General features: G+C 48.1%; 1 protein-coding gene across 1 annotated transcript; it reads right to left on the bottom strand.

Moving 5' to 3' along the window:
* Nucleotides 1–1,638: 1,638 nt before the first annotated feature.
* znf628 (zinc finger protein 628) lies at nucleotides 1,639–11,359 on the bottom strand. The gene is made up of 8 exons (XM_048261947.1): nucleotides 11,022–11,359; nucleotides 10,087–10,640; nucleotides 8,676–8,748; nucleotides 7,224–8,318; nucleotides 5,720–6,041; nucleotides 5,253–5,407; nucleotides 2,688–3,887; nucleotides 1,639–2,370 (listed from the first exon to the last, which is right to left on the bottom strand). The coding sequence occupies exons 2-8, from the start codon at nucleotides 10,464–10,466 to the stop codon at nucleotides 1,639–1,641; spliced, it is 3,957 nt and encodes a 1,318-aa protein (XP_048117904.1). The 5' UTR covers nucleotides 10,467–10,640; nucleotides 11,022–11,359.
* Between the last annotated feature and the right edge of the window lie 288 nt (nucleotides 11,360–11,647).

The following is an 11,647-nucleotide window of genomic DNA, read 5'->3' as shown; positions in this document are numbered from 1 at the left end:
TGAAAAGACGTCACTGAAAGATAACATTACTGAAAGGTCTGGGATCCACCACGGAAGGAAGAAATGCTTTGATGAATGCCTACATAGGCCCTGCATTGACATATGCATATTTCTCAAGTCAGCCAAATGTGGTCGTATGGGAAATTGCTGTATTATTAATGATTTACAAGGAATTAAGATTGAAAGGACAACTAAACAAAAATTGCATACAATGTTGATGACTAATAGGCCTATTCTTTCACACTTGTGTTAGTTCATCTTAATAAATATAAATGGTAAATAATTGATGTTCAGTTAGGGGTTAAGAATATAGTTGATACAGATTGTTCGGAACAGATTGTTCTTTTTTCTAATGTTGCTAATGAGAGTCTCTAGTGCTTTCTATTACTGGTCACTCCCTGATCCCATCCTTTGTGGTGTAGCCAAGCCACATCATCAAACCAGTGTGGGGAATTTGCATCAAACCATTTGTATTGAAGTGAAGAAAGAAAAGAAAAAAGAAAACTGTACGCACTTGTGTTGCGTGATACAAATCTAAATGAGATCCAGGTCTGTGTTCCCCACACACTTATCTGCCTAATGAACATTTCCACCACTGCTACTTTGATTTGTTTTTTTAAGTAAAAGATATGTGAACATGTCAACATGTTTTCCTAAAATATTTTTAAATATATTTTTGCCTTCAGAGTAGTCTGCATTTGGCATGGAATCCAGTCCAGAGCTGGGTAAAATCCCTGTCTGGGACTCTGGCCCAGGGCGGGTTGAGATAAGGCTTCATGGTTTTAAGCTCCAGAGGTTTGTGACACCACAGCGCAAATAGTAACAAGGTCTGTTTATAGGGGGAAAACACATTACTCGTTTCTAGTGTGTGTAGCGAGCACAGAGTGTTACTGTCCTTCCTTCACTTGGTTTGTGTATATTCATTATAGATAATCAGTTCCCTTTAATCACACCCCAAAATATTCTCATGTAACCAACATAACACACTCACTGTGAATAACTCATGTACTTAATATTAATAACTACGACTCCCAACACAAATTAAATGTTATAGCAATGAGTCTCTGTAACATAAATACCTATTCACATTTAAAAAATCCACAGATATATCTGTAACACAGACACTTTTATCAACTGTATAATTTATTACATTACTATGTTCTAGTATCAATATTTATGATGAAACAAGCAACTGTAAGAGACGTATTCACAAAATTCATGGTTATTTTATACACACTGTCAACATGACAGCATAATTTAAACTTGCCGCATTTCCACAAGCTTACTGTCTTTATCTCATCTGCTGTATTCACAGCAACCACACAATGCAAGCAAGCACCAAAGATGTCCTTCATTCGTGTTATTAACAGTTTATTATAACACAGAGGTGGTTTCCCACATCTGTGTGAGTGTGCAAGAGTTGCCCCTAATACAATTGAGCGCCAGTCACTTTTTCACACCAGTAAATACCCTGCTGACACACAGCAACTACTCTTGTGCAGTCTGTATTTCTTTTGTGTGTGAGTCATAAAGAAAGGTGTGACCCAAGCTATAAGGCATACTGTTAGATAGAAAAGAAGATTTTTAGGGACTTAACAAAAACCCAGAGTTCGGACCGTGCTGCTCTTGGACAGGCGTCTAGTTCTCATGATCAACATTTTTCTGTCCGTGGGTCTCTGCCTCGGACACGACCCCGACCGCCACGTCCCGGATATCGCTCATCTCTTTGCCCTCCATGCTCTCTAACGTCACCGGCCCTCCCTCCTCCATGCCCCCCTCTCGGAGACTGCTTGTGCTCACCTCTATGATGACGATGCCCTCCCCTCCCTCCAGCTGAAAGATCCCCTCCATCTGCTCCCTGCTCTCCCTCGCTACCCCCTCAGCTTGGCCAAAAGCGCTGCCCTCTCTTGACCCGGCGCCCTCTCCCTCGATTAGTGCAATCATCTGGACGTTGTCACCGGGCCCGGAGCCTCCGACCATTTTGGCCTCGTCCTCCAGCTGAAAGACCACCTCCTGCCCGCCGAGTGGCACGAGGGCTTGAGCAGGTGGACAGGAAAGGCCCAAGTCGTCGCCCGGCGCCTCTGGGTATCCTGCGCCTGATTGTGCCCCCTCCTCGTGGGCCTCAGCTGCCTGGAAATGGAGGATGAATGACTCACCCTCCCCTTCGACGCCTTCCCCCAGGCCGGACGCCCTCTCCGCCTGCCTCTCCGCTCCCCAGTCCTGGAGCAGGTTTAGGGACACCATCCCGTCCTGCTCCTTCCCTCCATCTCCCTCCCGCTCTCCGTCTGCCTGGAAGTGGAGCACATACGACTCCTCCTGCCTCTCTCCACCCTCGCCATCTCCTCCATCTCGCTCTGCCTCGCCTTCAAACTGTAACACGTACGACCTTCCTCCTTCCCCACCTCCCCCATCCCCACCTCCATCTCCACCCCCATCCCCCTCTCCTCCTTCTTGCAGTCTTCTCCCGTGTCCTTTTCGAAGCACAGCACAAACCTCTCCTCTGGCAATGTATCTGAAGGCTTGACCTCTGCAGGCATAGCCTGGTCTGTCCAAACAGCCGAGGGCTTTGTGAGATGACCACCCTGCATTTTGGGCTCCGCTGTGGGCCCAGAGGTGCTGGTCGAAGCAGCCTGAATGTCACAAGCTGGCGACTGAGACAACTGGCTGCCAAGATTTGGCACGCTAACCGTAGTGCTGAGTGTGGTGACGGCTGCTGACGTGGTGGCCAGCTGGGAGCCTGCTGGGAGTGTGGGCGCTGCCTGACCGGGAGTCTGGGACGCGGCTTTGGGTTTTCGGCCCCGTCGACTCCTGCCGGTCTTGGTGCTGGTCAGCTTCCCCAAAATGGGCCGAGTGAGCGTGGAATTTCGGGGCGGAGGGTTGGTGACGGCCTGGGTGTTGGTGCTGTTGGGGTTGGTTATGATGTAGCGAGGCTGGGTCTGGACCGTCTGAAACTGGGGCATCGGGGTTTGGGCCTGGCCCAGAACGTTCTGCAGCCCCGGGATGGTCTGCACCACAGGAAGAGACTGCGGCTCGGCAGCCACGGGATTAGACGTGGTGGGGACGAGGATGAGGCTGGGCTGGTTCCCATTGGTGCCCTGGCACTGCAGCAGCAGATAGTTCTGGGACTGTGGCTGGGGTGGAGGCGGCGGGGGTGGGGGTGGGGGTGGCGGGGGAGGTTGCGTGGGCGTAGGGTTGGACAGAGGGATGAGCTGCAGCCCCGAGGGCGTCTGGATCATGAAGTAATTCTGCGACGTGTTGGGCGGGATGTCCAAGTTGGACGGCGAGAGCAGCAGCGTGGAGCTGCCCGAGCCGTCGCCCGGGAACAGAGAGCTGAGGCCGCCCGGCGCGTTCACACTCAGACTCAGCGTCTGCGCCGGGCCTCCCGAGGCTCCGCCGCCTCCGCCACTTCCTCCCTTGGCGGCCTTCGCCCCCTCCTTGGCGCCCCCGCTGCCGGTGGTGGCGTGCGTCCTGAGGTGCCTCTGCAGGTAGGAGTGCATGACGAACTCCTTGCCGCAGTGCGGGCACTTGAAGTCCTTGCGCGAGGAGTGCGTGCGCAGGTGCAGCTGCAGGTTGGACGAGTGCGTGAAGCTCTTGTGGCACTGCGCGCACTGGAAGGGCCGCTCGCCCGAGTGCGTGCGCTCGTGCTGCTTCAGGTTGGACGTCTGCGAGAAGGACTTGCCGCACACGGAGCAGGAGTGTGGCCGCAGGCCCGAGTGCAGCTGGCTGTGGCGCCGCAGGCAGCTGGTGTTCTTGAAGGACTTGCCGCACTCCTGGCACACGTAGGGCCGCTCGCCGGTGTGCTGCCGCAGGTGGTACTGGTAGTGGGAGCTCCACTTGAAGGTCAGGGGGCAGTAAGGACACTGGAAGGCACGCACACCAGTATGGACCTACAGAGGGCAGGAAAAGAGTTGCTACTGGCATCATATAAATGCACACATTGATTAATTAATTGATTGATTGATACTTCATTAATCCTTAACCTTAAATGAATTTGTTAGAGCAGCTCCATGTCACCAGAGCATCACAACACACATCCAACACATACTCGACATCTAACATAAACCACATCCAGCATTGCATGACAACATACAGCTTCCACATTTCTTGTCAATTAATACCAAGGTTCATTTATTTGGACCACTAGTGCAGTGCCCGTTCAAACATGCTATTCCTGTAGAACACCCGTAGCCCAATTACATGTCTGCAGGTATGCCTGCTTTAAAAAAAAAAGGGAAAAAGATAGTAATTTATTTCAGCTAAGCATTCAATAAATACTGAATATTTTATGATAATACATTAGCCCATAATAAATGTGCAGAATTTAGGCATGGCTGCATGTGACATTTTTTACAGATCAACATGACATAAGCCTAACAGCTTTTTTGAGTTATATGTAGGCTATATATTAATTGTTAAGCCTATTGAATAACTTCATGATAGAGAAGACAAACCATTTGGTGGAATGATGAATCATCATAGGAAATTTGCAACGATGTGATTCAAAAACCATCTCTTGTAGCCTATAAGTGGCATCACGCTCTGTCTGCCACTCATTGTCTGTAGCTGATCAAAATGACATAAGCCTAAAGCTTTGATGTAAGGCTACATGTTTAGCCTATTGAATAATTTAATGATATCAAAGAAGACAAACCATTCATATGAGATTTGCAAAAATGTGGCTCAAAAACAGTCTTTGCTAGCATAAGTGACATGTCGCTGTCTGCCACTCATTGTCTGCAGCTGTGTGGCATTCTGAAACATCCTTAAATTCAGGACCAATAGCCTATCGCTCGTTTCAATTTGGGACCTTGCAGTCGGAATTATTTGTTTATTCAAGTCTCAAGTCCAAAGAAATCTGGGCTTTTCGAAGTGTCAGCTTATTGCACATCATTTTTGCGTTATTTTGAATAGCCACTGCATACCCGTGTTTGTTGGCGTGTTGTTGCAAAATCCATGGAATCATTCTATGCTAGAAAACTGCATACATGTAGTCTTTATTGTTAAGGTCAGACATGATAATCATCCAAACATCTTGCATCTTGACCCCTGCTGTGCCCTGATTCAGTGCTGCCAAAACTCTGCTTACCCTCTCGGTCTCTGGTCCTGCGCTGTGCTGTGTGAGAGGGGGAGTGGCTACGGTAGAGCGGAGAAAGCCAATGTGTGCTTCTTTTACCAATATCAACCACACACACACACACACACACACACACACGTTCCTGCAACTTGTAGACAGATACAGGTGCAGTACTCACTCTCTGGTGGATGGAGAGCAGTGAGGACCTCTTGAAGCTCTTCCCACACTCAGTGCAGCGGTAGGGCCTCTCTCCCGTGTGGTCCCGCATGTGGTAGCGCAGACCGGAGGAGCCCTTAAACGACTTGCCACACTCTGAGCAGCGATACGGACGCTCTGGAGCACAAAGGAAAACTCCCATCAGAAGGGAAATAACAAGGACTACAGAGAACTTACATTCAAATACACTCTAAGTCCTCGGAATTCTCAACATGTTGCAGTAACTCAACCTTACTAGCCTTGAAATTCAGGATCAGAAATGACAAACATATGTGGCAAGATGCTAAACTACATTGATAAATTAGACCCCTGAAATACCTTTCAACTGAAATGACCCATGTTGTGTTTTAGCCTTGTGTACAGCATCTTGTGTACAGCATTTCAGACTAAAGTAGATCAAAATGTAAATAAAGTCTGAGGCTCTCTCACCACCGTTGCCAGGGGTCTTGTTGACTGCCCCTCTGCGGCCTCCTTTCCCTCTCTTGCCCGCCTCCTCAGTGACAGCGATGAGGCTGACGTGGATCTCCCTTTCCCCTTCGCCGCCCTCCTGTGCTTTGGCGATGGGGGAGGACGGCAGAGGCAGGGCGAGGGACGGGGGGCAGACGATCTCGGCCTCGGCCTCGGCCAAGAGCCGCTGCTCGGGCGTGTGCGAGTACTGGTGGGTCAGGAGGGACGAGAGGAGAGGGAAGGAGCGGTCACACGCCGAGCAGTTGTACTGAGAGCGAGTCTGGGATGACGAGAGGGAATGGGCCTGAGAGAGAGAGAGAGAGAGAATGACAGGACAGACAACATATGGGCCAAGGAAAAAGAGTGGTACAGAAAAGACATTACATGTACATATAGTTATATAGCAAAGAACATCATTAAAACAGTAATGCATTCAAATGTGTGTTCTAGGTTTCGCAATAGAGTACAAGTGAAGAACAGAGAAACCCCCATGTCCCCAATTGATACACTCCTTCCGCTGACACAATATCTTCCACGGAACAGTGGATAGTCGCGAATACCATAGAACTTGTTTTTTGTGTACACATTTTTAGTCTACGGTAAACTGTAATTCATAACATGCACACTAAAAGACATAGACAACAACAACTAATATTAAAAACGTATTATAGCATTATCAGTATATTGTTATAGAGGTTATGTAAATTTGGTCACTCAAATGAAAGAGCTGCTGATGTTTTTGCTTAATTCTGGATGGAGCAATGACAAGGGGTAAATATCAATTCTTTGCAAGTCCTCCATGCATTCTTTCCTTCCTTCCTCCTTTGCAAGCCATACGTCCTTATCCCTCCATTTAATAACGCAAGAAGGAAATAATGCAATGAGGATGCAGGAGTCAAGGACAGACATAATTGGGCCAAATTTAAAACGTAAACTGTTTATTTTCATAATTACGACTTAAAGGAACCGTATGTAAGAAATGTATTTCAATTAATCATAAAATGGCACTGATATGTCACTAGACATTAAGAAATCATGTTCATTTCAAATACTTATATCACTGACAACAGTAGTCCGGCCAGGATATTGTCATTTAAAAAGTGAAGTTGCAGCCCTCAACTGATGTTGATGTTGTGTTTTGTCATGTTATGTTGTGTTTTGGCCTGATGCACCACCCTCCACCTGTCTACTAATCACGAAGTCAGTAGTGTTTCGGCATCTGGGTTGGCAACCTCGAGTCAGGGGGGAGGGGGAGGGGATACACCGCTCTACAGTAATTTGAAAGTGATTGCAGTACCAGTTTTGGCCACAATCTTACATATGGTTCCTTTAATATTTCCTGTTATGACGAACCGCGAATAACTAAAACAGCGGATACGGAGTCTGCTGAGATAGGGGTTCCACTGTAACATTGATCTTCATATTCTATAGGCTGCTCAACTAATATATTGCATTACCCCTCCCTTAGCAGCCTGCTCAGTCCTACCTGTGCCACATGCCTGGTTAACCCACTGCTGGTCTTGAAGCTTTTCCCGCAGTAGGTGCAGAGCATGGAGACGTTCGCTGCTCCTCCTGTTGTGTCGGTGGGCACGCTGGCCTCGGGGGGTAACTGTGGAACTGTGGTGAAGCCCTGGAGGAGATCGTACTGCGCCTGACCGTTCTGTCCACCAACCCCTCCCTCGGCTCCCCCACCCAGGCTCAGCAGCTCCCTGGCACCCTGCCCAGTCTCTGCCACCGTGGTCGTCTCCACCACCTCCTCGAAATCCGCCAGGAGGGGTCCAGCCCCAACCAGGCTGACGGTGGACGGCTCGGCGCCTGTGGGCTCCCCGGCCTCCGGCCCTGCCGTGGCTCCGGGCCCCAGGGCCCCCAGGTGGAGGGTCTGGTGCTCCTCCAGGTCTCCCTGCGAGGTGAAGGTCTGGTTGCAGCTGCCGCAGCTGAACAGCAGCACGCTGGCACCCGTGTCAGTGGTCACGTGCACGTGCCCCGCCGCCGCCGCAACCGTGGTGGGCGTCAGCGTCAGCATGGTCTGACCGCCGGCGCCCGACGAGGTGTGATGGGTGAGGAACACTTCGCCCACGCCTAGCCCGGCTTCCTGACCAACGAAGCCCACCATGTCCTGGATCCCGACCCCCACCGCACTCAGCTCCTCCGTGGCCGCGGTCCCCTGCATCACCGCCCCCTCCACGCCCCCCTCCTTCCCCTCTCCCGCCTTCCGCTTGTCCTCCAGGTGCGAGGTGCGGTGCAGCGCCAGGTTGGACGAGTGCGTGAAGCTGCGGCCGCACTTGTTGCAGACGTAGGGCCGCTCGCCCGTGTGGATGCGCATGTGCTGCCGCAGGTTGGTCGACTGCGTGAAGGCCTTGCTGCACACGGCGCAGACGTACGGCTTGAGGCCCAGGTGGACATTCTTGTGTCGGCGCAGGCTGCTGGAGTTCTTGAAGGCCTTGGGGCAGCTGTCGCACGGGTAAGGGCACTCGCCGGTGTGCTGGCGCAGGTGGTACTGGTAGTGGGAGCTCCATTTGAAGGTCAAGGGGCAGTAGGGACACTGGAAAGTGCGGAGTCCAGTGTGAACGCTGCGGTGAACCTGCAAAATGTATGACCAGATTTGCCCTGTAACAAAATCTAATGGCAGTATATGAAGCGCCACAATCAGCTTTGCAATATTAGGCTACATGTTAGTAACAATATATGTGTTGCTGCTGCTTGAAGGATAGCAGATTTATCCTGGAGCCAGTGCTAATGACATGGCAGAGCTCTGCTATGGTCTAGGGTGTAACCGCTCCAGCCTGCAATTAGTTGTTGGATTCAGGAGGTATCCTGAGGTATGTAAACATTTCCATTTACTTAGCCAATTCTTCTGACCCATGACCTACATAAACATGATGCCCATATGAAAGAGAGAATATGCCCCAGTTCCACAGCGCTTGGCCGTGTGACTCACCTGCAACAGAGACGAGCGTTTGAAGGCTTTGCCACAGTCGTCACACTTGTAGGGCTTCTCACCAGAGTGGGACCTGTGGTAGCCACACTTTGTACCATTAGAATGACCAGTATTTGCACTTCCACAGCACAAAGTTATACAGCTGTCAAAAATTATAAACTGAGAAACAACACCCTGTGCATGACTAATGTGGAAGCAATATTCAGCTCTGTTGTTGAGGCAAAAGATTAACTATTCTTCCAAAGAACACAAAATCTTCATAAAAGAATCCTGAAGACAAAAGAGGACAAGTCATGAAAGAACCATCCTTCAAAGTAAATATGTAACACAGACAAGACAACAGTTGGTCTTAATGATGGGACAACCTGGTAAGACAGTAAGACTGGAATTTGAAGCATAAACTATTCACCAAAGCATCTTATCCAGACACCTGCTGACCTCTTTCCTCTACCAAATATTTCAACAGAATCTTGCATCTGAGCCAAAAAAGACACTTTGTTTCCATCCATGGGTTGAGTGATACAGATCAGTGTTTCTTAGAGTAAAAGGTTGGGATCTTTTTTTGTCAACAAATTTGCACCTGAAAAGACCTAAAAATTGGGCCCAGATAGAAAAATCCCAAAGTTTCCAATGAAGCAATGAGAAAGATACCCTACAACATGGTGCGTACCTTAAGCATTAGATGAAATGCAAACTGTACGGTAGCCTGTGAACTTACTAGGGTTGTAAAGGCACACATATTTACCAAACCGTTTAGGTACAGGATGTTAGGTTCAATACAGATGTGTACCAAATGTATGCAGTCTCTAACAGTAATCAACAGAAAGGAACGTTTTTTTGCTTGTGGACCATGAGTTCCCACACACGCATAATAAGTGGCAGACTATATGTCAGCTTAGTTATTTAACTAACTTAATTTTACACCTTTTTAAAATACTATTGTCAGAGAATTTTAAGTTAGTAGTACCTACAGGCTTACAGTACCGAAAATGAACTGAACCGTGACTTCAAAACCAGGGTACTAGGGATGCACTGATATATTGCCCAACATCGGTATCGGCCAATATCAGCCTTGTTGACCGATATTGGTTATCGGCACATCAACATTTACCGATGGCAGTGGCTGATATTTATCGGTTATTTTCAATTCTGCAAAAAGGTAAATGTTGTGCTATGAAGGCCTGAAAGACTTGAAAATGGTATTTTATGAATATTTTAGTTTTGTATAATTAACAACAACAACAACAACCCAGTAAACAAACAAAGACAAAAATATCGGTATCGGCATCGGTTATCAGCCAAATTGTTATTTTATACATTGATATCGGCCCAGAATTTTAGAATCGGTGCATCCCTAAGAGGTACACACGGAACCATGATGCTTGTGTACCGTTATACCCCTAGAACTTACCGCTGGTGGTAGAGTAGTGCAGAGGAACCCTTGAAGGCCTTGGGGCAAAGGTTGCAGCGGTAGGGCCTCTCATTATTGTGGCTACGCTGATGGTGGGCCAGTCTGGATGACCATTTGAAGCTTTTTCCACAATCCAGGCAATGAAATGGGTGCTCAGGATTCTGGGGCACTGGCGTGACGGGAGACGAGGTGGACGTCACCATCTCCATACCGGTGAGTACCACCTCGGTAGCCGTCTTCTCGTCCGGCCTCTCGCCATCCTCCTCCACATCATCACCGGTAGCAAGCAGAGAGGGGAAGGGAGACAGAGACGATGATGGTTGAGTCGGCAGGAGCTCCGTCTGCACCACCAGTGTGGCCACCGAATTGGCCATCTTCATGAGGCCAAGGGTTGGAAGGGTGCAAATGGTACTTGTTAATTTTTACAATCAGGTCCCATCTTTTGTTGTCATTGGGTTCATTCCAGGTGGGCCATCCCCAGCTACCACTCAAGTATGTTCTTCATGTGTGGCTGGAACAGTCTTCATCAGAAGATGTTTGGCAATGAACTTCAGCTGTGAGCAATGAAAGTTGTTTAAACATTTTTCTTGGGAGCAAATATCTATCCTATGACTAACTTTCCTCTCTCTCTCTCTTTCTTGTGTGTTACTTACAATCCACAGTATTTTAGCCATTGTTAAAATGTCAGTGTAATGTTGAAAGACATTGAAAAATCAATTTATTCACAAATCATGAAAGCATTCCTGATTCTCATGGCTCATAGCATCTAATTGGGTCGGCCAAACATCAACACACTTTTCCTTTAAATCCCACCTCCTCCCTAGTATCTTCCCCTCCTCCCTACTCTACGTTCTGTATCCGTCTGCTCTTGCCTTGTTGTGTCAGGTTATAACGTTTCTCAAAGGCCAAATGCTGAATCAAATATGTGCACTCACCTTCAGAAACAAAATCAAGTCGGTAATCAGTGGATTACTGCATGAAACCAGCGGATTGGATCCAAATGTAAACCGGCCTTCTCGAGTAAATTTTACCCTCAGTTCGTCTAAATTTCCGATGCGTCGGAACGAAAGGTTTTGCATGTGCACAATTGCACAGGATACTTGTCCGATGTTATTTACATGATATAGCTGATATTGTCTATGTTTTGAAAAAGGACTGAGACCCGCAGTGTTACTCCATACAACCTTAACAATAATCTCGAGCACAAACTAACCAGCAGTCACCCGCCTGCCGTAGCCTCCCAGTAAAAGCTTTAGTTATTGGTCCATCCCAACTTGAATTCAGCCAGTGTCATTGGTCAATAGGTTTGGCATACCATTCTGTTCTGGTTATTAGCTAAATTACATTAAATCATGCTATATTCCGGTTTAGTTTTAGTTTTAGTTTAACCCATCATCATTCTTCTTAACTAACAATGAAGTTAAATTGTGCCAGTACTGAGTAAACACCCGAAGCCGTATGCTCAAGCCTCTTCTACACTTTTCGCAAAGCCTTGTAGGTAATGTAGTTTAAAGACCATTGCAGACAGACATAGCCTATCCTTTGAGAGTACCAGCACCAG

Source organism: Alosa alosa, chromosome 13, assembly GCF_017589495.1.
Source record: "Alosa alosa isolate M-15738 ecotype Scorff River chromosome 13, AALO_Geno_1.1, whole genome shotgun sequence".
NCBI lineage: Eukaryota > Metazoa > Chordata > Actinopteri > Clupeiformes > Clupeidae > Alosa > Alosa alosa.
This window is presented reverse-complemented; position numbering and strand designations above follow the sequence as displayed.

Bases quoted from the DNA above. Each gene is read 5' to 3' on its own strand.
- znf628 (XM_048261947.1), bottom strand. From the start codon at position 10,466: ATGAAGATGGCCAATTCGGTGGCCACACTGGTGGTGCAGACGGAGCTC. The intron at 8,749-10,086 runs GTAAGTTCTAGG...TGGCTACCACAG, and splicing joins GCACTACTCTACCACCAGCG to GTCCCACTCTGGTGAGAAGC. The intron at 2,371-2,687 runs GTTAGCGTGCCA...TACGTGTTACAG, and splicing joins TCACCACACTCAGCACTACG to TTTGAAGGCGAGGCAGAGCG.